The 26,477-nt window shown below is 38.2% G+C and overlaps 1 protein-coding gene across 4 annotated transcripts in view; it reads right to left on the reverse strand.

The window, feature by feature from the left end:
• Positions 1-16,317: 16,317 nt before the first annotated feature.
• LOC100931464 (zinc finger protein 501) overlaps positions 16,318-26,477 on the reverse strand; it is a 28,479-nt gene continuing 18,319 nt past the window's right edge. For all 4 annotated transcript variants that reach the window (XM_031947869.1, XM_031947868.1, XM_023496789.2 and 1 more), the window contains 3 exons: positions 22,517-22,643; positions 21,505-21,594; positions 16,318-20,867 (listed from right to left, as the gene is read on the reverse strand). In XM_031947869.1, coding sequence (XP_031803729.1) covers positions 19,627-20,867; positions 21,505-21,594; positions 22,517-22,643 — 1,458 coding nt within the window. In that variant the 3' untranslated portion in view covers positions 16,318-19,626. The remainder of the gene's footprint in view (positions 20,868-21,504; positions 21,595-22,516; positions 22,644-26,477) is intronic.

A 26,477-nucleotide genomic window follows, 5' to 3' on the forward strand; every position in this document is an offset into this window, starting at 1 on the left:
TATGGTTGGATTCTTTCTCCTTTGCCTGCTCTCTCTTATTTTTTTTTTAAATGAAAACTCATTAGTGTAATCACCTCTAGGGTGTGTGCGTGTGGAGGGAGAGGATGGTGCCTCTGACTTCATTTCAGTTCTCTCCTCTGGCCTTGAACTCAAAATCAAGAACTCCACTCTCCAGTAAGTGCCTGTAGTCAGCAAGGACCCTGCCTCACTGCTTCTGCATTCATGTGGAATGCTACATCCTCCCCCAAGGCCATGTCTCAATAGTATAGCTTGACCTGGCATTCCTTATCAGCAGAGGTTCCCTCAATCTTCCTGGTCTTAAACCTCCAACTTCCCACACTGACTGAGAAGTAAAAGTTCTTGTTGTTGGGGCTCAGGCTGCCTCCAAAGCCAGCTAACCCACAGCTCTCAATTTGCTATTTCAAGGAGATAATCTGGAGGTGTTTACACTTTACACCAGTCAAACTTTGGTTCTGGGGTCTTTATTTGGGTCTTATTATGTTGTCTTGTTTCTTCCCCTTGTTTCATCCTGAGGTACATTTTTATTTCGTTTGTGAGAGAAACCTGGAGAGCTTCAAGTTTCTGACATATTATATTATCTTCCCAGAATCATCCCTCTAAATAGACCTATTCTAGAAAGAGAAATTGAATAGACCATAAATGAATTTTTTTAATTAAAGTTTTCTTTTAATTTTCAAAATGTGTGCATAATTTTCAACATTCACCCTTGCAAAACCTTGTGTTCCAAATTTTTTTCCCTCCATCCTCCCCACCTACTTTCCTAGACAGTAAGTAATTCAATATATGATAAACACATGAAATTCTATACATAATCACATAAATATTATGCTACACAAGAAAAATCAGAAACAAAACAAAAACCAAAAAAAGGTGAAAATGCTATGTTGTGATCCACACTCAGTCTCTACAATCCTCTCTCTAGATGCAGATGACTCTCTTCATCACAAGACCACTGGAAGTGGCCTGAATCACCTTGCTGATGAAAAGATGTGCTGCTTGCACATTTGTCAGAATTGATCATTATATAATCTTGCTGTTGCTATGTAAAATGTTCTCCTGGTTCTACTTACTTCAATTAGCATCAATTCATGTAAGTCTCTCAAGGCCTCTCTGAAATTATCCTGCTGATCATTTCTTATAGATATTTCATATAGATATAATATTTCAAAACCTTCATAAATCATAATTCATTCAGCCATTCTCCAACTGATGGGCATCCACTCAGTTTCCAATTTCTTGCCACTACAAAAAAGGACTGCTACAAACATTTTTGTACACATGGGTCCTTTTCCCTTTTTATAAATGAGTTTTCTAAGATAAAAGCACCAGAACCATATGGATTTAGACGTGAATTTTATCAAACATTTTAAGGTCCAACTAATTCCAATATTAAATAAATTATTTGGAATAATAGATTAAGAAGGGGGCCTACTAAATTTCTTTTATGAAGCAAATATGATATTGATACTTAAATCAGGAAAAGTAAAAACAAAGCATAATCATTGCCAAAAAATTATTTTACAGAGCCAGAAAAAAATAATAACAAAATTCATTTGGAAGAACAAAAAGTCAGCAACATCCAACACCCTATGCCAAGATAAGGTTGAAATGGGTTCGTGATTTAGACATAAAAGGTGCTTTAAGCAAATTAGAAGAATAAGAGATCATCTACCTCTCAGATCTGTGGAGAAGAAAGGAATTTGTGGCCAAAGAAGAATTAAAGAACATTATAAAATGCAAAATGGATAATTTTGATTAGATTAAATTAAAAAGTTTTGTACAAATAAAACAAATGTAGCCAAGATCAGAAGGAAAGCAGAAAACTGGGGGGAAATTTTTGCAGACAGTTTCTCATTTAAAGGTCTCAGATCTCAAATATATAAAGAACTTTATCAAATCTATAAGAATATGGGTCATTCCTCAATTGATAAGTGCTATACAACAATAACAAGATTATATGATGATCAATTCTGATGGATGTGGCTCTTTTTAACAATGAAATGATTCAGACCAATTTCAATGATCTTGTGATGAAGAGATCCATCTACACTCAGAGAGAGGGCTGTGGGAATTGAATGTGGATCACAACCTAGCATTTTCACTCTTTTTGTTGTTATTTACTTGCATTTTGTTTTCTTTCTCATTTTTTTCTTTTTGATTGATTTATTCTTGTGCAGGAAGATAATTGTATAAATCTGTATGCATATATTGAATTTAACATATTTTTACCATGTTTAAGATATATTGGATTACTTGCCATATAGGGGAGGAGATAAGAAAAAGGGGAGGGACAGAATTGGAATGCAAGATTTTGCAAGGATTAATGTTGAAAAATTATCCATGGATACGTTTTGAAAATAAAAAGCTTTCAAAAAATGAAATGATGAGCTCAATGATTTTAGAAAAGCATGGAATGAACTTCATGAAATAAGGAAGAGTACATACAGTATACTATATAAGGTAAGAGCAGTATTGTTTTAAGAACAACTTTGACCTGCCATCTAGAGGAGGGGGTGGGGGAAAGGAGGGAAAAATTTGAAACAGAAAGTTTTGTAAGAGTCAATGTTGAAAAATTACCCATGCATAGGTTTTGTAAATATAAAGCTTAAAAAAAAAACAACTTTGAGCAACCAAGTCATTCAAACTCTTAGAAATACCCAAATTAACTTCAAAGATCCTATGAAGGAAGATGCTGTCTGAATCCAGAAAGGAATATTATTGTGTTTAGAAATGATGAGTTGGTTGATTTAGTAAACTTGTAATGATTGGAACATGTGAAGGAAGATATTATTTATTTTCGGAGAAACAGATGACTGGATGAAATAAACATAGTATAGTCTTAAATATGTATGAATATATATGTGTATATGTCTCTCTCTCTCTTTCTTCTCTTTCTAAAGGAAGGGAGACATCTACCTTTTCCTTTTGGTTCTTTTATCTGTAAAGTCTATTTATCAAAGGGGATTGCCTCTTTTATTTTTTTAAAGTGCCATCCACTTTTCTACTTTTTCTTTTACATTGTCTCCCTTCATAAGTCCCAAGAAACCCTTGATGACGTTTTTGACTTTGATCTGATTGTCTTTGATCTAAAAGAGATGGCCAAATGACCATCTTTTAAAATTTAATAATCTTTTGACCATGTTAATAAAATGACTAAATCCTCCCCCAAAAAAAAGAAAAAAAGAAAGAAAATGGCTATTGTGAATTTGTCACATGTTTATTTGAACTAGGAATTGCTATCCTGACTTCATATCCATGCTTAATTATAGTCTTGTTTAGGAAGATGGGGAGGGCAGGAGAAAAAAATATAAAGTAAAAAGTACACAGCAGAGAACAAAAGAAAACTAACAGGGAAGCCCCCCTCTGCCAAAAAAGAAAAAGTTGGGCAGCTTTGAAAACAACATATTTCTTGAAATGGAAATGTATTGTTTTATATTGACTGCTATCTTAGGGGCTGCTGCGTACATGATAATTTTTTTATTTTCTCATTTTGTACTTAAGTGAAAAATTAAAAAAAACTGAGTATCAAAAGCAAAAGAAAGCATAGCAAAAGAAAGAAAATGCAATCAGATCATCTAAAACCTTCTTCTAATGATTTCATCATTAAATGATACAAATCTTTTTCTCTGTCTGATCTCTTCATCTAGAGAACTAATGGCCTTAGGTTTAAGGAGAATTCAAAAGCAATGATAGATCAATTTAATACTTGAAAAGACATAATCAATTTAATGATGACTTTGCTCTCCCCAAGTTAAAGACAAGCAGTCACAGAAGTAGCTAATAAGTCAGTCCCAGTAGAATTGGGAATATGCAATTTGCCTTTACAAGATCCCCAATAGGCCCTGCTAGGGTATAGGACTCTGCTGAGAGTGAGTACAGAGGCCACCTTGACCTTTGGTGCACAATAAGTTTTCTGTCACATTGCAGCAATGCCCTTGTTGAGCAAGGGGCAGTGATGTGTGACATGGGAACGGGTTAGGCTTGAGGGTCACAATGTAGTTGCTCATAAGCAGGGATGCCTTGACAAAGCCTCATGCCTGTGAGTGGGTTGCTAGAATTGCTGGATTGGCTCCCCTCCCATTGGCAGATAACCTGCACATACAAAGCCCATGAGCTGCTTCTCTGAATGGTGATTGGGGATTGTCTACTGTTAAGGCATTGATCAAATTTGCAAAAATGTATATCAACAAGGCTGTATGGCATAATAAACTGGAGCTCTTTTCACACTCTATGAGTCTCCTGTTTCATTCATCTCACCTCTGAGATCAAAGGGCTCATATGCTTTGAGTTCTCAATCAAGACTAACACAACAAGGACCCCAATAATCCTGATGATTATAGGAGAATGTAGCAGATCAGATCATTTTTGCTTATGGATATGGGTGCTTGTACAGCTTCCTCAGCAAATGGTTTTAGGAAATAGGACAAGAGAAACATGAGAATCCTACTCATTTTTTACAATAGGCTGTGCAAAAGTGCTAAATTATATGGGAGACCAGACTCCTTTGTTCTGAGAGATGCTTGAATCATTTGCAACTATTAAAAAATTTTTTTTAAATTTTTTCCCAGTTATATGTAAAAACATTTTTGGGGCAGGGGAGTTACATACACATTTTTTTAAAAAAACATATTTCCTTATGAATTATGTTGGGAGAGAACAATCAGAACAAAAGGAAAATCCATGAGAGAAAAAAATAGGAGAAAAAGAAAAACAAGGGAACATAGTATATATTGATTTATATTCAGTCTCCATAGTTCTCTGGATATGAATGACATTTTCCATCCAAAGTTTGTTGGAATTGCCTTGGATCACTGAACTCTTGAGAAGAATCAAGTCTGTCATCATTTATAATCATTTTATTACAAATGCCCAAGATTTGAAAGTATTTATCCAAGAGATGCTCGGATTGGCATGGAAGCAATTAAGGTCATTGTTCTTTGTGTCATGAAGGAAAAGAATCAGAAGCAACACAAAGAAAGAGGAAAGCCAGGGTGGGGGGGTAGGGTGGGGGAGAAGAACAAATTACTATGTAGACTGTTTTGGCTCAAACCATTCTTTCAGAAATTACTATAAGATCATTAGAAAAATTATTGTATAGGCTATCTTGAAGATTACATCTGAACAACTCTGGACATTTCAAAAATATCCTTAGTGTAGTAGTGATGAGGTCCTGAATAGTGGGTGTGTTGGGCAGAAAAACTGAAGAATTGACAAAATTGGTCCTGGGGCAGGCAGAGAGATCAGATAGAGATAAAGATCATTTTAGATCTGTGGTTCCACCCTCAGGGGAGGTTGTCAGAAATCCTAGTTATGTCAAAACCCTAAGTAATTCACCCTTTGTATGGGTCTTGGCTTGCTTTAACTTATCATATACTATCAGAAATCCCAGTCATGTCCCTAAGGTTAAATTTTCCCATGAAATCTACTTATGTATGTTTACAAATAATGGATTTAACATATATTTTAACATGTTTAACATATATTGAATTGCTTGCCATCTAGGGGAGGGAGTGAGGGAAGGAGGGGAAAATTTGGAACACAAGGCTATGCAAGTGTCAATGTTGTCAAATTATCCATGCATATGTTTTGAAAATAAAAAGCTGTTGGAGTCCAGCTCCTATAGTGAGATGAAGAGTGTGATAATCAGGAGGCCAGGCTAAAGAATTCAGTTGGAACTCTTCCATTTTATTTATCAGGACCACGAATATACATACCTTAAATGCTTATAGGTTTGATATAAAATACACTCTTATTAAAATTCTTATAGTGTAACAAAATCTACTATGATGTAAATGATTAAACCCCTTAAGCCCCAAACCTTGATTACTTAAAAAAGTAAATAGTTGAGATACACATCAGTGTAAAATTTATTATACCATTATCTCAGGTACCCTTCTCCCAAATGCCTTTAGCCTCCTTGTGCACATTCTTTTCTGTCCTAAGTTCAAAGTTTATCTTTAGTCTGTGGAGTAGTGTTTGCATTTTGTTTCACTCACTAGAATCCCAATTTATTGTATTATGAAGCATGTTTCTGCTATTAAGAAAAGAGATGTTGGTGAGCCAAGTTATAATAAGATTTGAGACCTGGAATGGACTCTTGCCTCCTGGCCCTCTACAAAAAGCTTTAAAAATCAAATAAACAAATAAATAAATAAAATCGACTTATGGCCCATGCCATACTTTGGGTCAGTCTGCCATACTCTATCTCATGATGTCTTTCCCCTTATCCCTCCATGGTCTGCTTCCCATGCCTTGTGGTGTCTCTCCTGACCCCACTTCTCCTTATAGCTAACTCTTTTAGGGTGCTAAGTCCCATTCAGGATTTAGCCTGCCACCTAAGAGCATGCCCTAACGTCATGGGATGTTTCCTTTCTCCTGCTAAATGGCAAATCTCACTAGGGAACTTGCCCCTTCCATCATTAATTATTAAAACCCTTTTCTATGCTCATCCAATTCTACTTCATATTTATCATTTCTGGTGTTTATTGTCTCCCATTATTTTTCCCTTATGGGAAAAATTTAGCCTCAGGATCATTACTTGGATTTCTGATAGGGCATGGGAAGGTGAGATTGCTCAAGACCTCAGAGGGTGGGTCTCAGGGATTTGACATAACTTGGATTTCAGAGGGTGGGAGCCTAGAGCTAAACTGATCACTATCAGAGACGTCTCTGTGCCTGCCTCAGGGATTTAATGTTTAGCAACTCCTCTGCTAACCACACCTAACATTGAAGACCTCATCACTATCACCTGGTGTCTACATCAGCCACATCAGAATGAGACAAAGGAATTTTAGAAATCAAAAGAGAAAGGTTAGTAAGGGGTTCCCCAAAGAGCAATAATACATGAAGAGAGAGAGGTAAAACTGTGGATTTCAAAGATTTTCTTCCTTCCCCGCCCCCCAAATCTAAGATCTCAGCCCAGTCTTTCTCCAAGGGTTTCCTTCACACCTTTTTTTTTTTTTTGTCCTTTACCAATTTTATTTGTTGAATAATCTTTCTATTGATAAGTTATCCAATAGAAACTTAACAAATGCAAACTAATTGAAGCTGAATTTGAAAATGAATTTTGTTGTAACTCAAAGAAGCACCAGCTAGTAGGTAAGTTTACTTTCTGCTTCATTTTTACATCTAAAATCTATTTGCGAACTATCAGGGACAAGATCAGTTTGCCAGATTTTAGAATTCTTTGTTCTCTGATGGTATTCTGTTCCTTCAGAAAAAAAGAAGAGAGTATTTTAAATTTGGAAAACTGCTTTGAATTGATTTCTGTTGGCAGACCTCTGTTATTAATTGGGCCTTTTGGTACGCCATTGAAAGGGTTGAGAGTAGCCAGAATCTCATTCTTAAGTTTTAACAGGAACATAAGCCGCTGCATGACTCCTAAAAGTTTTTGTAATTACCAAAAAAGGAAAATTTTAATGAATTTTTAAAATATTTAGGATTTGTCTCAAAAAAATTTGGGTGAACTAAAAATGGGCAGTTTGGATTTCTATCTGGAGAATGAGAAAGATTTGGAACTCTTTGATCTCCTAGAGAACACCTGAATTATAGCTAATCAAGCAATACATAATTGTGATAAGCAAATTAATTATGAGAATCACCTGGGTTGAAATTAGTTATACACTTTGGGAAGTTTAGCTGAAAAAGGGATCCCAAAACTCTAAAACTCTTTGAAGGAGAAAATCTTCAACTCTGCCTCAGTGAGGGACCCCGCCCAAGGGAAACAAGACAAACAGTTTCATTCTATTATCTAGGTGGGGTTGGTTCAGTCCTGAGCAAAAGAATTCCAACCCTATTGAATTAAAGAAACTCATTCAATTCTATTCAAATTCCAGCTCAAGCTGAAACCCAGCTTGTTCACAACAAGCCAACTTGAGCCAACTTGGCTGTCCCAGCCCCCCACTAAGACCAAATATAATAGCTTCCTTCAAGGAAAGTCTTTTGCAGATGTACCTCGCTAGCTCACTCAGCTGCTAGGACTTTCTGTCCACTGAGAACTGCATTCTCTCAGTGCAAAACTCCATTTTCCCATAGATCTGCCACTATAGAAGTCAGTCTCTGGGTAAACTGATTTCTATCCAACAATAAACTTTAATTTTGCAACTTATAATTTGGGAATGAGTGAATTCTTCTACTCCTAAAATCTGCAGCCAATTTAAAGGGGATTCTTAACAATTCTCTTATAGCCACTAATCTAGACCACTCAAACAGCATCATATTTATGGTTCCCTGAGTGGGAACTGAACACGGGCCACGGCGGTGAAAGCACCAGATTCTTGCCACTAGACCACTAGGGAAGTGCCAAAGTCATGAAGGAAATATTCTGTAGAATCAATTGTCTTGAATACACTTGATTACCATTGTCTAATTGACAATTAGAGATATGGTTGAAATGTAAAGGAAAATTGGGTAGTTTTGGAGTGAGTCCCAGCAGGGCCTTTGTTAATTTCCCATGGACAGTTGACCACAGAGAACAGAAAAGCAGGATGCACTGACCATCCAGGTTCAGGGGATTTGAGGTGCGGTATATAGGGTACAGTTGCCAAATCTGGGTCCCCAGCAGGCCTTGCTAATTTTAAGTCCCAATCAATGATTGAAGAGTAACCTCTACTGGGAGGAGAAATAAACACTCATTACAAGATAATTCCTTAGACCAAGAAGTTCACAGCTATTGCTTGGTTCTATTCTGCTTTTATGATAATAAAGTCCCTTCCTTTGAGAATCTAGTGCAGGTTTCTTGGTAATTCCTATCTATTGAACCTTCTCCCTCATTGTAGTCAGTAATGGATTTGGAAAGAGAAATGATGGCTTGAGGGCAAATATGGAAGATAGACAAGATGGTTAACTATAAGAAAGAAAGATATTTTTTAAAAAATGAAAAGATGCTCTCCATGAGGGTAGAGGAGAAAACCCCAGATCTTTGAAAGCTGGGGAAGCCCTTGATAGTGGCATTATGGAAACAATATGAATTTTATAGTCCAAACTACTCCCAGAGGCAAGTAAGGAAGAGTACTAACTATCTTAATTGGATATTTTGTTTTTAATCGGACCTTTACTATAGTCCCAAGATCTTGGTTGGAACCGCTGGTTGAATTCTGAACACTGACAAAACCATCATAACTCCATAGTTACTATATCTAATCAGAAAGTGAAGATATGATGCCAGACCTGGAGAATATTTTTCCCTTATAAAAACTTCTGTCCCCCAATTTCCTTGCTATTAGCAAGGACTAATTAGCAAACTGTTAAACACTATTAACAGACTAATAAAATCTTTGCCTCTTGATTTGGAGAAGGTCTGAGTTATAGATTTTTTTTTGAAACACCTTGAAATACCAGCCAGTCACTTGAATACACTTTTGGTTTCCAGTATTCTGGAATCCCAACATTTTTAGCATGTTGAAGAAAGTTTGAGGATCTTTGACTTTGTAGAAAGATTAAAAACTGTAGTAATACTGAATATTTTACAACTTTTTTGGTAATATAGACAATAATGAGTTAGGAGAAATTGGATAAGTTAAGTGTACCTATGTGTGATAAAGGGGGTATAGATTACTGTCACTTTTCAAATGTTTGACACTAGATTATCTAGAAATAGTGAATCTCATAATATGAAATATTTAGAATAAAAAGCTCTTGTGTAAAACATAATACTAAATAAATGAAATTATAAATTTGAGATTCTGTAGGATAACATTTGGAAGAGAGGTCCAGGTGTAATTTGATCTGATTTGTAATCTGATCTCATTTTAAGTGAAATATGTTCCTCTTAGAATTTATCATATCATAAGGATCAGTAAATTTATTAGCTGTATGATTTTAAACCAAGTTATCCCAGTTGTGTGATTTATAATGTGTATAAAATTAATGCCTAACATTAATTTGATCATTCATTGTATTAGAAATTGTTGAGGCTGTCTTTTAAGATCTCATGGCATATGAGCCCTTTGATCTCAGAGGTGAGATGAATGAGGAGGGAGACTCACAGGTTGTGAAAAGAGCTCCAGTTTATTATGCCGTACAGCCTTGTTAATATACATTTTTGCAAGTGTGATCAATGCCTGAAGAGTAGACAATCCCCAATCACCATTAAGAGAAGCAGCTTGTGGGCATTTTGTATGGATGGTATCTACCAATGGAAGGAGAGCCAATCCAGCAATTCAGCAGCTCACTCGCAGGCAAGAGGCCCTGTTCAGGCATCCTTGTTCACGTAGCCACCTGCTGTGACCCTCGGCTTACACTTGTTCCCACAATCACAAACCAATCCTCCTTGCTCAACAAGAGCGTTTCTGCAACGTGGCAGAAAACTTATTGTGCACCAAAAGTCGAGGTGGCTTTGGTACTCCCTTTTAGCAGAATCCCATAGTCTTGCAATTCCCCCTTTTTATCTTTTAGATAAAAGGTCCTTTCTGGAACTGCAACCTCTGAAAAGATGGTGGAGAAAGATCTATAAAAGCATCCTAATATTACAGGGCAACAACAAAGCAGTAACAACATAACAACACATATGGGAAATCCATGATTCTAATTTTAACCACCATGAAGGAGGTATTATCAAACCAATGTTTGATTTTTTTCAGCAATTTTATCTGGATTCATATTGTAATTGAGCCTGGAGTTTCAATAACTCTGTTTGTGCTCCTATTTCCAATGTTACTTCTCTTTTTTGTAATAGGATTAAGATCTGTTTTTCACTTTTGACAGGAAGCATTGATTTGGGAGCTCCAGTGATCACAAATACAGTGTGATTTTCAATTTCAGTATACAATTCTAACAAGTAACATTGTAAAACTCAGCATACAATTCTAACAAGTAACATTGTAAAAATCTAATGTTTCTTTGGTAACAGTTACAATCTCCCAACAAAAATGCATATTTCCCTCCCTGGTTTTAGTATAAAACTGGTATTCAATTCTCTTGCCATTTGTCTAAGAACCAGATCCCAAGATGTTTTTCCATGTGCTAAACTGCTGGCCTAATTATTGAGGGACAAAAATGTGTCCCATGGAAGCTTGTGCTTTATAAGGGGCCAACCTGATGATCCATTATGTAGACACACCGCTGCAACCCTCCCGCAGATGAAGGTGTGGCTATGACAGGGGATCCCCTGTATGTCCAGCTTGTGTCACATGATACCCCACTCCCCATGAGACAATTCTAGGCCATGATGGGTCCATCACCCACCTTTTGGCCTGTGTTGCCAATCCTGATTGTGTGTAACACAAACCTGTATATACAGAAAACATCTATCTAGTTGTCTTGAGGACACATTTTCTTCTCCTTTTGGATGGCCGTCTCTTCTTCCTTCTTTCCCCTTCAGTTCTTTGGACAACGTTGAGATGTCTGGTCGGGATCCACTGCTGAAGGTTTTCTCCTGTGGAAATACAAGCATCTCCTGGCCCCCACATTCCCTCCCATCCTTCAGGACCCTTTTTTATTACCATGGTCTTGTTCTTTGGGGGCCTTTTAAATGAAGATAGGATATTATCTTTGAGTGATTCTCTATCTATATTCCCCAGAGAGGAAAAATAGAGAGAAGGAATTGACCTTAAATGAGATTTACTCTATTATAGCTCTTTCCTTCATTCTCTTCACAGTTCTTGAGATTTTTGTGAAGACCAACACCCCCATAATCAGAGTCAAGATCAAGCTGTGTTACATTCTGCTAATCTCCATTTGTTTTGTTTTGTTTTGCTACTTATTTTTTTTAATAGCAGCCCAATCTTCTAGACTCACTCCTTAAGATATTTGCAGTTTTTTCACTGTAATTTCCTCTATTTTTGGCCAAAACAATTACTGGCCCAAACAAAGCAGAATCAAAGAATGAGTTCAATCTAAAATATCCAATTCCTTTATTCTTATTTGCTCTATGATACAAGTGATTCTCAGTAGGATCTATCTGGGAAACTTCCTTCCCTGACAGACCCACACTTTGAGCCTGCCTGGTCACAATATCATTGAATTTAAAGAGCTGTCTACTCTTGCCTTCTGCTATGTCCTGAGCTATATAGGCTTCCCAGCTCTGACACCTTCAAAAAAAGTCAAGTTTGTCATATATCATATGATATTCTTCAGGAGGGATCTCCCCACTTCTCATTTATCAGCACACTGAGGGAAAGACCATGGTGATTGCAAAGATCTTTGCCATTTGGGTTACTAGGATACTTCTTTATCCCCAAGTTCTATATGATCCTATTGAGGTCAGATAGGAACATTCAGGAAAGGTAAAAGAATAAAACAGATTCCAGAAATTTTGCATCAAAAGTCTTTCTAGAAATAATACCACTATTATACCTATTTTCAGTACTCAACATATCCATCAGCCTGGTCTTGTCAATGGTATAATCTTGGGGTCCTGAACTCTCATGTCTTATCTTAATATCAGGCCCTGAAAGTTGATTCCTACATACTATCTATTTTTCTCTATCGCTTCAACCATTACAATCATCAAGATCCATATGTAATACCTTGCACAGATTATTGAACCTCCATCTCCATCCCAATCTGGTCTCCATTTCTCCAAGCAACAATTCAATTGACAGACAACTTTTATTAGGTCCAGAATTCCAAGGAATATAGACAAAATATCATACTACATTGCTTAAGCAGAATTTATCGATGGTGTACAAATAGAAAGGGCACATATTCCACTATGTAGAGAGAGTAAAACGTGTATTTCATGTCACTGCCACTCCGCTTTATCTTGATTTGAGGAAATGAAGTCACACATGGACTTTCAACTCAAGCAGTGAGCTATATGCAGATAGCATATTCATTCTGGAAGGGCTGTTGATATTACAGGCATATTTTTGTCTTGGAATAAACAAAATGTACAAAAGATAGCGTTGAATTCTCCAATCATAAATCCATCAGGCAGGATTAAACATGAAGCTGATAAAATTCCTTTGGTATCAGAAAGTGTTTTCATGTGTGAAAAAGTCAGGAACCATGTAACTGATCCATATCACAATTTAAGGATTTATCTCCATCAACAACCTTTCTATCCATTCTCTGCCCAATAACTCAAAGTATCTTTTTTTAGGGTGGGGGGAGAATTTAATTAAAACTCTTTTTTAATTGAAGCTTTTTATTTTCAAAACACATGCAAAGATAATTTTTCACCACTGACACTTGCAAAACCTTATGTTCCAATTTCTTCCCTTTCCTCCCATCCCCTCTCCTAGATGGCAAGTAATTCAATTTATGTTAAACATGGTAAAAATATATGTAAATCCAATATAGGAATACATATTTATACATTAATTAAAACCCTTATTTAGAGCTCAAGATATATCATCATTAATTAATCAGTGTGGACTGTAGTATATAATTTGGTTACTAGATAGTGCTCTAAAAAACATACACGTGGCCTATTTCCACTCTTTCATAGTGGTCTTCCAGAAGCTCTCAGCCTCTTGTGCGTGTGTGTGTATGTGTGTGTGTGTGTGTGTGTGTGTGTGTGTAAGGGATCAGAACAATGATTTCTTTGCTAAAGAATCATATGTATACAAACATGTAACTATGTACCTCGAGTTAGATTCCTTCCAGTCACCCATTCTTAAAAACTAAGAATCAACTGTCAACTTTCTCATCCCCCATATTTGATCAATAGCCAAGTTCATCTCAGGTCTACTCCCAATTATCATCTCTGACACTTTTTTTGTCCTGATGCAGGTCATCACATCTAACCTGTTAATGGATCTTCTTGCCTCAAGTCTTTCTCCACTCCAGTACATTCTCCACTCAGCTGTCAAATTGATCTTCCTTAATCACAAATCTGACCAAATCATCTCTTATTCAGTAAACTCCATAATTTCCTATTAATTCCAGGATCAAGTATAAAATCCTCTTTTTGGATTTCAAAGCCTTTTACATTCTCCCTGCATCCCTCACGACAAGAAGTGATGTGAATTTCTTTGCTAGCTTTTCCACTGGCTGTCTCCTAAGTCTGGAATGCTTTTTCCACTCCCCCTTTTTTCCCTTCCTACTCCATCTCCATTCCTGGCTTCAAGTTTCAGTTAAAATATAATACAAGAAGGCTGTCTTGAAGGCCCTCTTCATGCTCCTGCCTTCGCTCCAAGATTATTCCCAATTTATCTGATCAATACTATTGCTTGTTTGTATATGTTGCTTCCCTGCTTTAGAATGAGCTCCTTGAGAGTAAGAACTATCTTATTTTCCTTTGTATCCCCAGATCTTGGCGCAGGGTCTAGCACAGGGTAGACCTTCAATAAGGCTGAGAATGGAAGTCAGCAAGCTTCTAGTAGGCTTAAAAGAGAGAGGAAAGTGGAATCAGGCTATTTTTATGGTCAGATCACCCTCTGGTGGCCAAGCTATATGCTACATCCCATTTTGGTGATGAGTGGGAGTGAGGGGAGGAAATGGGGAGAGAAACAATCAAGGCAGAGTAGGAAAACCTCGCATCTTTGCCCTCAATATTTGGAAACTTCCTGTCTTATTCATATCCCCACATTCACAGGAAGCAATGATTTACTTTATTCCTTAATGACCATGTAATTTATTAAGACACTAAGGGAACTTTTAGGGTACTAACACAAAACTGTAAAAATCCACAACTGGTAAACTTTGAGATTTGTGATTGCTTGAATGTTTCCCCTTCCTCTTAGGCCTTCTACTGGCTGGAAGAAGGGGGAGAAGGAAAGGGAAGGATTTGGCCAGTTTTACAGCTCACTGTAGTTTGCTTCTGAGGGTTAGTAGGATGTGAAGGGTGGAACTGGCTGCCTATGTGATATCTGACAAGTCACTTAACTTTTCTGGGAAGGTGAATTTCCTTTTATATAAAATGAGGGGAGAAGAGGTAACTGGATATTGTTCATATATATACACACACCTGGGTTCAGATTCTACCCTTGTCACACACTGTGTGATTCTGGGCAAATTACTTAATTCTTCAGACAATTCTATAAGAATAGCAATTGTAAAGATGCTCATTTGCTTTGATAAAAGTCCTTCACCAGGAGCCACCAAGAATAACAAAATCATAGGCCTGCTCCACAATTGAAATGAGTGTTGGACTAGACAGCCTCATGGGTCATTTCAGCTCCAGATCTATGATGCTAGGTTTATTTGTATGTGTATCTATTGGTCTTTTGTTAAGGAACAGGTCAATTCCAAGAGCCTCCACAGCTGTGGATCATAACATCTGAAGGATTTGCAAAGGAGCCTTTGCTGACACAGGTGCTGCTTGTGGATTGGGACAAATAAATTGGAGGCAGAGGCAAGAGAAGAGAGGTCAGACAACACAATGGCTTCAGAGTGGTCAGGTCAGAGAACAGCAACTGCCTCTCAGTCTCCTTGTATCAAAACCTCTCACATGAAGGGATCCATTCTGCTGGTGTGAGTTGGATCCCCAGCAGCCACTGGCAGGTGGCTCCCATATCACAAAAGTCTTTTATCTATTTGGGGTAAGATTTGTGCCCAGCTATTTGATTCTATGGATAAGATGAGGAACTTTTCTATAATCCCCAAATTATTTTTCAAAAGGGCTAAAATGGGCAATTCAAGTCTTTTTTCCCCTGATAATTATCTAGGATGTTCCACTGATTTGAAGTTTTTAAGATTACTGTTTAAGTTTTCAATCTAGAAATTATTCTCTTCCCCCCCACCCATTTCCCTTGATTCTAAACATTCCTTCTCCAAATAAATTTTTTGTACTTCTACAAAGTAGTTTGATAGTACACAACAAAATCTATTTAGGAAATATTTTCATTTTTGTATTGGTTCATTCCAACCATGAACAATTAATATCCCATCAATTGTAATATTTTTGTTAATTTGTAATCACTTTGGAAGTCTTGAAATATTTTCATTTTTATATTAGTGCATCCCAACCATAAGTATTGTTAATATCCCACTAATTCTTATATTTTTGTTGAGTAGTTTTGCAATCACTTTGGAAGTCTTGAAATTGTCATCAGTTCATTCCCAGTTTTGTGCATCATGCAGTTATTTTAGTGTTTTTCATTCCATCATTCTCCCCTGACTTTTGTTACATAGAAATGCTGACAATTATTCTGTACCTTTATGTGACTGAAGTCATGTCATTTCAATTAATTTATTTGGAGGCATAGGTATGCACACACATGCCCCCATGATATGTACTATAAATAAAAAGGAATGTGCCATATTAGTGAAGCAAAAAAGTACCCTCCCCCCACCAGCAAAAAATAACCCAGACTTCCTTTGATAAGCTTCGGGCTTATGTCAATTGGCCTTGTAGGATAGAGGTCACACACTCACCTCATGACCCGTCAGAAAGAAATCTGAATAATCAAGAATAATTCAAGAACAATTTATTATGTTTACAAAGCCTTGTGCAAGGAACTGGGAATACAAAAATGGAAAAACGGCATGCGACGAATTTACAATATAAAGGGGCTAAGACAACATGTATATTAATATATAAGGTAGAATGTGGTGAGGGCAAAGGCAGGATCCAGGCAGAGGCCAAGAGGCCACTTTCAGATGGGGTGGAGGGGGGGAGTTACTCCTGCCCCTTTTTGTGATAGATTAGGTGATGGCACCCCATCAAGGCCTTTAAGGAAAAGGCATTTTAAAAAGGCTACAGAGGGTGTCTTAGGCATGCAGAGCAGTCTACAGAAAAATGCCCAGAGGTGTGAAAGAACGGACATCATTTGGGACCGTCAGTAGGAAAAATCTGGTAATAACTTTCTATGCAAAGGTTAAGTAGCAGGAAATATGGCTGGAAATGAAGGAGTCAGACTGAAGAGTTCTGAATCTTGTAGAGATAATGGAAAGCCAAGGATGCTTTTTGCCCAGGTCATTATTTTGGTCAGATTTGTGCATGAGAAAGGTCAAAGCAATTGAAGGAAGGACAGATTGGCAATGTTATTTCAGAAAGAGACACCAGATAGAAGACTGGCTACAGTTGAGTCTACCCAAGGGGTGAGGAGAATCTCATAATAGTATTATGAGCAGTGAAGGCAGGCTTCATGGACCCCATCACTCCAACCTGGTTGCAGCAGAGAAAGATCTGCTCCAAGGAGGGGGGAGTCAAGACCCCATGCATCCTGGAGAAATGGGGGTGAAGTTTAATGGCAGCTACAGCAGCCAAGGTTTGTTTCAAGTGATGGAGAAAGAAAAATAAAATTAAGTGGTCATTATCTTGTTGAAGATAATGTATCGAGACTAGTCAGGGTAGTCATTTTCCCCATCTAAAAAAAAATTTGCACAAATTATGAACTATATGGGAAAAGGAAAGTAGAATAACGAAGCCTCGTGCAATCAGGACTACTAAATGGGAAGTATATAGAAATGAGAGGGAAAAAAAAGCAGAGATCAAGCAGCTGAAAAGGCAAAGAAAATTATTAGCAAGTGAAGCATCTTTAGGAAGATAGGCAAGATCTCTTCTGAAGAGGCGTAATGTATCTATCTGGTAGAAAGGGGAGGACTATACAGAGTGAGATTTGAAGATTCCCCAAGGGTTCTTGGGGAGGAATACATAAGCCTGGCGAGTCCCAGTCAGCACATATATGCCATAGACACAAGAGACATGCTAACCGCACTTTGGATCCTTCCCCTCCAAGGGTTTTTCCTGAAATCTGCTGAGAGATGATCCCAGTACCTTTCTCCCCTCCAATTTACCTGAAGGGCTGACAGAATAAAAGGGAAAAGCTTCATAAAATCATAGATTTAGAGCTGGAAGGGAGCTTGAGTCCAGCTATACCAACCCCCTCATATTACTTAAGGGGAAACTGAGGCCTATTAAGGTAAAGTATCCTAGCCAAGGTCATAAATAGCAGGGGTGGGATTCAAAGAAGACCTCTAGTGCTCAGGATTAAAGTAACATTCACTTCCAGAGACTGGTTTTGCCTCTTGCTCCTGGCCCGCTTTATTATGGAGTTGCAAACCCAAGGTGGAATGATGTGATGGCTTTTTTTTGTATTTTGATTACTGCTGAGGGGGTGGGGATCTACGTACTGGGAGCTAGAGTGCTATTGTGGTGGTGTTGTGAGGCTCATGTGAGATGATGTGTGCAAAGCTCTCTGAACATTTGAGAGCAAGACAAACATCGATTATTACTACTACTATTGCCCTGGATATTCAGAGGTATAAGAAAAAAAGGGAAAATGGAGCAAAGGTGTTATTTGGGCATGGGGACTATTTCTAAGATCAAGACATTGTGCTTTATTTCAAGATGAACCAAAAAGTACAAGGCTGTAATGGAGCACATGGGGATGGGTGATTGGGTGGGAATATAGAAAATTGTTAGGGAGGAACTTAAGGAAAAATCAAGAGGGAGAGCAAGTGGATAGCAGAATAAAATTCTCTAATAAGGCTTTGCTTCTGCTGCAGATTTGCAAGCCCATCAAAGCCTATCAGGCACCAGAACCCCGTGTACAGGTGACTAATAAAAATCTTGTGCCCACCAAAAACTGAACCTAATAATCTATGCCTTGACATCATTTAGAGTGGCCTTGAACACATGCAGATTAACTGCAGACCCAGGGTCATTCCAATAACTCCTAAACACAGATCCTATTAGTTATGCTTAAAGCTCATAGATTCTCTCTCATACCAGTTTCTCCTTGAAACTTCCATCTCTTCTAGCTTCAGGAAGTAGTATACAAGACCCTCCCTTGTTCTCAGCCCCATTCTTAATTACCACTGGTAACAGTGATCTAATTTAAAGGCCTTCCCAGTTCTGACTCTAGATGCTTCAGGGCAGGACAATTAAACCAGACCCATGTAGGCCCGGGAAAAATATTTTCATCTCCCATATAAGCAGTCTCTAAGCAACTTCTCCCCACACATATACACACATACATACAAACACAAATGTGAACACATACAAAGACACCCCCCAAGCAGGGAAGCCAGCTGAGGTTATTTCTCTTCTGTTCTAACAAGTTATTACAAGTTAAACCAGTTCACTAAAGAATACTCTAATAGTTTAGGCATGACTGCAGCTCTTGAACTAGCCTACATGCTGGGTTCACCACAGTTGACTCTGCAGTTACCCAATGGCAAGTAATGTGGCTAACAGAAGAGAGGAGACAGAAAAGATGGATGACCAACAAATTATAGATGGTCACAAACCATAGATCTTTACCCTCCCTGTGTGGTGTAGTGTAAAGATGAATGCTGGCTGGAAACCAGGACAACCTGGATTCTGGTCCCCCCCAGATACACACTGGCTTTGTGACCCCAGGCGAGCCCCCCAACCTTGCAGGGCCCCAGGAAACCAGCAAACACTGTGAGTTGCAGAGGAGGGGCTGACTTGTACGAGTCGAGGAGCGAACTCATTCAGGCGCTCATCATACCAATGAAATCACAGATCCAGTCCCTATCTCCTACTAAGTCTTCAAGTTTTCCTTGTAGCATCCCTACACGGAGGTAAGCTCCAGCATGCAGTCTCTGATGCGTGATCCCATGGTTTTCCCATGGTTGACACGTTCACAGGGCTCTCTCTTTAGTATGAATTATCGGAGGTTAGGAATGGACTGATAGCTGATGCCGATGACCCTCATTCAATCATTTCACTGAGGTTCTTCACAGGTGTGACTTCTCCAGAGCTCAGTAACTTCTCACTTCGTGACTGAAGGCTTTCTCACCCTCAGAACACTAAAGGGATTTTCCTCCCAAATGAGTTCTCATATGTTCAGTAAGATTTCCCCTCTGCCTAAAGGCTTTTCCACATTCATTACATTCGAAGGGTTTCTCTCCAGTATGAATTCTATAATGTAGAGTGAGGGATGAATTCTGGCTAAAGGCTTTCCCACATTCGTTACATTCATATGGTTTCTCACCAGTGTGAATTCTCTGATGATAAGTAAAGGACGATCCATGGCTGAAAGATTTCCCACATTCACTGCATTCAAAGAGTTTTTCTCCAGTGTGAATTCTCCTATGTTGGGTAAGATGTCCCTTTTGGCTGAAGGCTTTTCCACATTCACTACACTCAAAAGGTCTCTCTCCAGTATGAATTCTCCGATGTAGAATAAGAGATGAGTTCTGGCTAAAAGCTTTTCTACATTGACTGCACTGATAAGGTTTCTCACCAGTATGAATTCTCAGATGTTCAGTAAGATGTGCCTTCTGGCCAAAGGCCTTCCCACATTCGTTACACTTGTAAGGTTTCTCTCCAGAATGAATTCTCTGATGTTCAGTGAGGTGTCCCCTCTGACTGAAGTTTTTCCCACATTCATTACATTTATGAGGTTTCTTTCCAGTATGAACATTCTGATGTTGATTAAGGTAAGAGTGTTTGCTGAACGCTTTCCCACATTCATTACATTTATAGGGCTTCTCTAAAGTATGGATTCTCTGATGTTCAGTAAGGTGTGTAATCCAGTTGAAGGCTTTCCCACATTCATTACATTCATAAAGTTTCTCTCCAATATGTACTCCATCATATTGAACCAAATCTAAGTGGTAATCTGTAGATTTCCTACATTTATTATACTTTAAAAGCTTTTTCCCTAAAGAAATTCTATTCCACTTAATCAGTTCTGAAAACTGTTTGAAGCTTTTTTCAAGCATATCACATTGATGTAGACTTTTCCCTGTAGCAAACAGCTGTTGTGGATCAAGAATTGACCCTAGATTGAAACCATAAGCATTACCTTCATTAACATTCACCTTACTAGAACCTTTTCTGGGAATGAATACCATTTGTCTAGGCGGTCCTTCCTGGTTGTCTGAATCCCCCTCTAATCTAATATCATATTCCCAAGATGATCCCAATTTGAAATCCCAGTATCCATTTTGTGGGAGCTGAAGTTCCTTAGATGGTTCTCCTATACAAAAACCAGGTTTTGGAGTTGAGTCTTTGTTTTCCCATTTAGTCTCCTGACTAAAGGAACCTGAAACAAAAAGAAAAATATCAATGGCTTCTATTCTCTCTGAGAAAATAAATTGCTTAATGAGACATTCTAGTTTCTAAAGTTCTAAATCAAGAAGGGTCATAATTTAAGAAGGGTAAAACAAGCATTATTTAAAAACAACTGGAGTCCAAAATAAGAGGGAAGATAGAAATCAGCACACAGAGCTGCCTATTATTAAATTACACTGAGAGAACTTGTTGATATCACTGGAAAAGCAGAGTTGGTAATCTTTAGGAAAATGTCTACCCTTTTTAGAAAAGGAAAGCAGGTTATTTCTGTAAATGACAGATGTATAAATCTAATGTCAAACCCTGAGAAAATTATGAAACTTACATTATCAAGCTGTTTTTCTTTAAAAAAAAAAAAAAAGTAGGGGGGGAAGAAAGTAAGTTTTATCTTGGACTAGAAGAAAACATGAGTAAAGAAACTAAAGTAGAAAAGTGATATATTTAAATGAAAGATGAAGGTGCATGAGAAATATGGTGGGCAGCCACAGTTTTCTCCCCAGGTTTATGAGCTTCTGAGAACTGCCCATTCAACACTTCCAAGATGCTTCCCACTAAATGGTCAGATGAACTATTTCTTATCAATTATTCCCTGATTTTCACTGTCTCACCTGAACAAGTGCTTCTTGGGACTTCTGGAGTCCATGGCGCTTCTCCTCTCTCCAGCTGAGAGATCACATCTGGTTTAAAAACTGGAAGTCCTGTTTATGGAAAAAGAAATGAGAAAGTTTTGGGGACAGAGAGCCATGTGAGAATTCAATCCTATCCCATTTCTCTTGAGAGAAAAGAAGATTTACTAAGAAATCCCAAAGGATGATACAACTCTGAGAGTGGATCTTTGAAGGGTCAAATTACATTCAATTTAATGTAACAAGAATTTTTTTATGAGATTTCAGTATTCCAGTCACTGTACTAGTACTGGGAAATAGAAGGATAATAGGATCCAGAATTGATCTGAGCTCAGAAAGACAATGATTCATATGACATGCTGCCTGCTAAAAGGCAGAGATTTTATGTCTCCAGAGATTGTACTAGGATGTTAGGGGAGACTAATTGAGCAAGATTAAGAGAATGTATAGTCTCCTCAGGGGCAGCATAATGAAGATGTGATATCCAGCTATAAAAAACAAAGACCTTACATTTGCCAACAGGGAACACAAGCACCTTTTCCTGACTGTTCAGGAAACTAGTGGGCTCCACCTCACTGGAGGGCCTTCCAGCAAAGATTGGATGGCCACTGGTCAAGTATGATGTAAAGGGATTCTTGTTCAGGTACAGGTTGGACTAGATGATTTCTAAGATCTTTTGAAACTGAAAATCTGTGCTTCTTGACAAGATCATAGTCTCACTCACTACACAACTACAGGTTCATAATTCGGATCTAGAAGAGGTCTCAGAGATTATCAAGTGCAGGCAGAGGTTAGTGGCTTGTCTGAGTTCACACAGCCAGAAAGCTTCTGAGATGGCATGTGAACCCAGGTCTATGAACCACACCATGCTGGATTTCCCCACATGCCAAATTCCTGCTGAGTATTTCTGAACCTCAAGCCCAAACCCGGTAAATACCTCAAATTACAACTCGTCAATCACCCCAGTAGGCAAATGCTGAGGGTGAGTCCTTACCCAGAGAGACCAGGTTTCTGTAATTCTCCAGCATCACATCCCGGTATAAGTCCCTCTGGGCAGGGTCTAGCTGCTTCCATTCCTCCTGGGTGAAGTCCACAGCCACGTCTTTGAATGTCACCGACTCCTGAAACACCAAGCACGGTGCTGCTTAGTCTGGGACAGTCCAGAATGAGGACCCAGGGGAGATATGAAATGGATACGAGCACGGTAGAGGGAGTTGTTCCCATATGCTGTAAGCCTCATTTTCTATTAGATCCTGAGGGTACAAGGATAGATAAGATTTCATCTATTGCTCAAGAATCTGGTCACAAATTAAATTCTAAAAACTCCCTCAAGCACTTTCCTTTCTACTCCCAAATCACACCATTAATATAATTATTTACAATCCTAGAATTTAGAGCCAGAAGCGACCCTGCACCAGGGATCAACTAGCTTAGCCCAGTCTCTTCACAGATGAGGAAACCAAGACCAGAGAAGTTCCCCAACTTGGCCAAGGCCAAACTGGGCTAGTGAGTAATAGAACCTGAAATCAATGTCAGATCTTCTCTCTTCCAAAACTGATTCACTCATTCCAGGTCTCCATAGTTATTTCCAAGTGCTATGCCAGATATTAGATGGAAAACAAGAACTAAATAAAATGGCCTCTGTCCTTATATAGTCACAACTGGGGGGCAGGGAGGATCAAGTAAAGACATATCTAAATAATTGTAATACAAAGAAAGATAATAAACATGTAAAAGGAAAGTAAAACAAGTACTCTGGAGGTCAAAGGTAGGGAAAGACCCACACTAACTGGAGGGTAAAGGGTAAATGAGAGAGGAGATATATTTCTGAGCCTTAATGGATGAGCAGGATTTCAATAGGCAGAATTAGGAATAGGAAGGTCATTACAAAGTCAAGTAAGCAGTACAATGTGAGGCAAACTGTGAGATTGAGGTAGAAAGGGAGGATTATGCCAAATTATGGACTGAATAACAAGTTATGGAGTTAGAACTCTTAGAGGCAGCTGATGGTACAGTGGATCTGCTCTGGGTCTGGACTCAAGATGACTCAAATTCAAATCCCGTCTCAGATATTTTCTTGCTGTGAGACCTGGGTTAAGACCTTTGCCTCAATGTATTCTGATGGAAGTGGATTTCTTCGACAAAGAGATCTAACTCAGTTTCAATTGATCAAGGATGGACAAAAGCAGATACACCCAAAGAAAAAACACTGGGAAATGAATGTAAACTGCTTGCATTTTTGTCTTTCTTCCCAGGTTATTTTTACTTTATGAATCCAATTCTTCCTGTGCAACAAGAGAACTGTTCGGTTCTGCACACATATATTGTATCTAGGATACACTGTGACATATTTAACTTGTATAGGACTGCTTGTCATCTGGGGGAGGGGGTGAAGGGAGGGAGGGGAAAAGTCAGAACAGAAGTGAGTGCAAGGGATAATGTTGTAAAAAAAATTACCCAGGCATGGGCTCTGTCAATAAAAAGTTATAATAAATAAATTAAATTAAATTTAAAAAAAAAAAAGGCCTTTGCCTCAGTTTCTTCATGCATCTACCTTCCCAAAGCTTGTTGTGAGGATGAAATAATATTTACAAAATGAATTATCACAGTGCCTGGAACATCATAGGTGCTTTCTCTATATATACATACCCATTCTCTTCCCTTTCTCCCTTTTCAAAGTACAGCATGCAGTAGAAAGCCATTAGGGTAAGGAATAGGGAGCTAATGAAGGTTTTTCAAGCAGGAATAAGATAATATCACAAGAAAGATGAATCTGGGAGAAATTTGAAGGACAAGTTAGATTAGAAAAGTTAAGAGAGAAAGGAAAACTAATTAGATTTTTCTCAAAGTCCAAGGAAATGGGAATGAGAGACTGTACACAGCTATTGAGCCAGTTATAACAGAGGCCCTATCTGATGTACACTCGCTTCTCCCACCATCCTTTGTACTGTTAACACCCCAGGGAACCCCCGATCTACTGAAGGAAACTTCATCCTGGATCTTTGTGCCATCCCCCCTGTAATTCCTCACCATGACAAAACTTACCTCTCCTAGAACCTCCCCTCTATCTGCTACCTTCTTCTCTGGAAGATTCACCTCTTCTCATTGAAAGGAAGGGAATGGTCAGCAGGGGATGCTTGTTTAGATATGGGTTGTACTGCATGGGCTCAGAACTCTTTTAATTCTGAGGTTCTGTGACTCTTTGAACTATCAACTTCTCACTAATTCTTTCCATTCTAATGAAGTGGAAGCAAAGATTGTTTTCACTTTAAGTATCTCACAGCAAGAAAAATCTCTACAGATTTTTGCTATCATCTACTACCTTGCTAGGATGTTGCTTTTCCATCCCTGTTGTTGCTATTATCTTTGTTGCTCATAAGAACTCTCATGATAACATCTACTAAGAGAGAAAGGAATTGGTCAATGATGAAATCACAAATCTTTGAAATGTAGCTATATTGCGCTATCTTATATGTTTACATAGGGATCAGAATATACCTATAATCTCACCAGTAAAGAGCTTTCCCTTGTGAGGAAATCCTCTTTACCAATGCAAGTTGGCACCTTCTCCACATCTCATAGATTTTACAAGTTGCTCTTAAGTAATATGCCCAAGGTCATGCCTAATCAGAAGGTTTCCCAAATAGATTTGAACCTAGATCTTCCTAGCTCTAAAGCTGGCAAGAAAGCTTGGAAAGAGAGCTGAATTCTGATGTGAACTAAACTCTTGGACCCTGGTGGCTTTCTATTGCCCACTCTGCTTTGGAAAGGAGGAATGGGGAAAAAAGACAGCTTTTGCAGCTACTTTGTTATGAGACAAAAAACCTACTGGCCAAGGCTGCATCCCACTGAATGTAGCTGGCAGGGCCTTCTCTTTATTGCTTGGAGAGCTAAGCTGAGTTTGGCTATGAGTTCTATGCTGTCTGTTATAAAAGGTGACAGAATTAAAGCATGGGGTGAGAAACTGGTTGGGCTTTTATGGACTGCCCAGAGATTCCAAGCTGAAGAACTCTGGGTTCTATGATCTATGGGAACCACTGGACACTACAACAGTGTAACACTTTTTCATCACCTTGTTATGGGCGACTCTGAGTTTAAAAGTTGATCGCTGCTTCATCAGCTCAAGAACAGAAGATAAGAGCCCAACAGAACAGTGATGAGGCAGCTTTCAATTGAACTGATTGTTCCTGAGAAGACCAAGGATATCAAGGCCTGCAGGAGAGTTGCCCTGCATACAAGGGTTTCCCCACTCATGTGCCCCATTGCTTTGTTTCTGTGTGTTCACAGACACTGTGTATATTAATCTAAGCTTATGGGTGGACTGTTATATATTTGTATCATATATATTCATAATCATTCCAGCATTGCTCTATATTACCTGTGACTTTATCATTATTTTTGACTTTACCTTAGAATTAAGTAATTATTTTATATTTAAGAGTTAATGGTATGACTAATTTTGTATAAATGGGAAGCACAAAGGTGACATTTTAGGAATTGAAAAGGCAAGTAGTGAAAATACATCCTCCTCTACAACAAGGTTATCTCTAGGATCCTAAAAGATTCTGAATTGTAGTCATGACATGGTAGTCCTGATTTAGAAACTCCAGACCTGCTGGTTCAAGGAAAGAGGGGGTGAGAGAGCAAGAAAAGTGGCTGCATCCCATACAGGAGCTACATACATACTTGTAACTATATACACGCAAACATATATAATAACTAACTGCATTTTGTCTTCATTTTATCTTACCATATACTACTTTTATATATTGCCAGAGATAAGAAATATGATTACTCTATATTGATGTAGTATATAAGATAAAATGAACACCCTGTACAAAATGAAGAAAATCTTAACACATCCTCTTTGATCCAATCAGATTCTGTCTTTAACTCCATCTTGCTACCACATGTATTCCCCTTTATTATTTATCCATGGGAAATCAGATCATATA

Source organism: Sarcophilus harrisii, chromosome 1, assembly GCF_902635505.1.
Source record: "Sarcophilus harrisii chromosome 1, mSarHar1.11, whole genome shotgun sequence".
Lineage (NCBI taxonomy): Eukaryota > Metazoa > Chordata > Mammalia > Dasyuromorphia > Dasyuridae > Sarcophilus > Sarcophilus harrisii.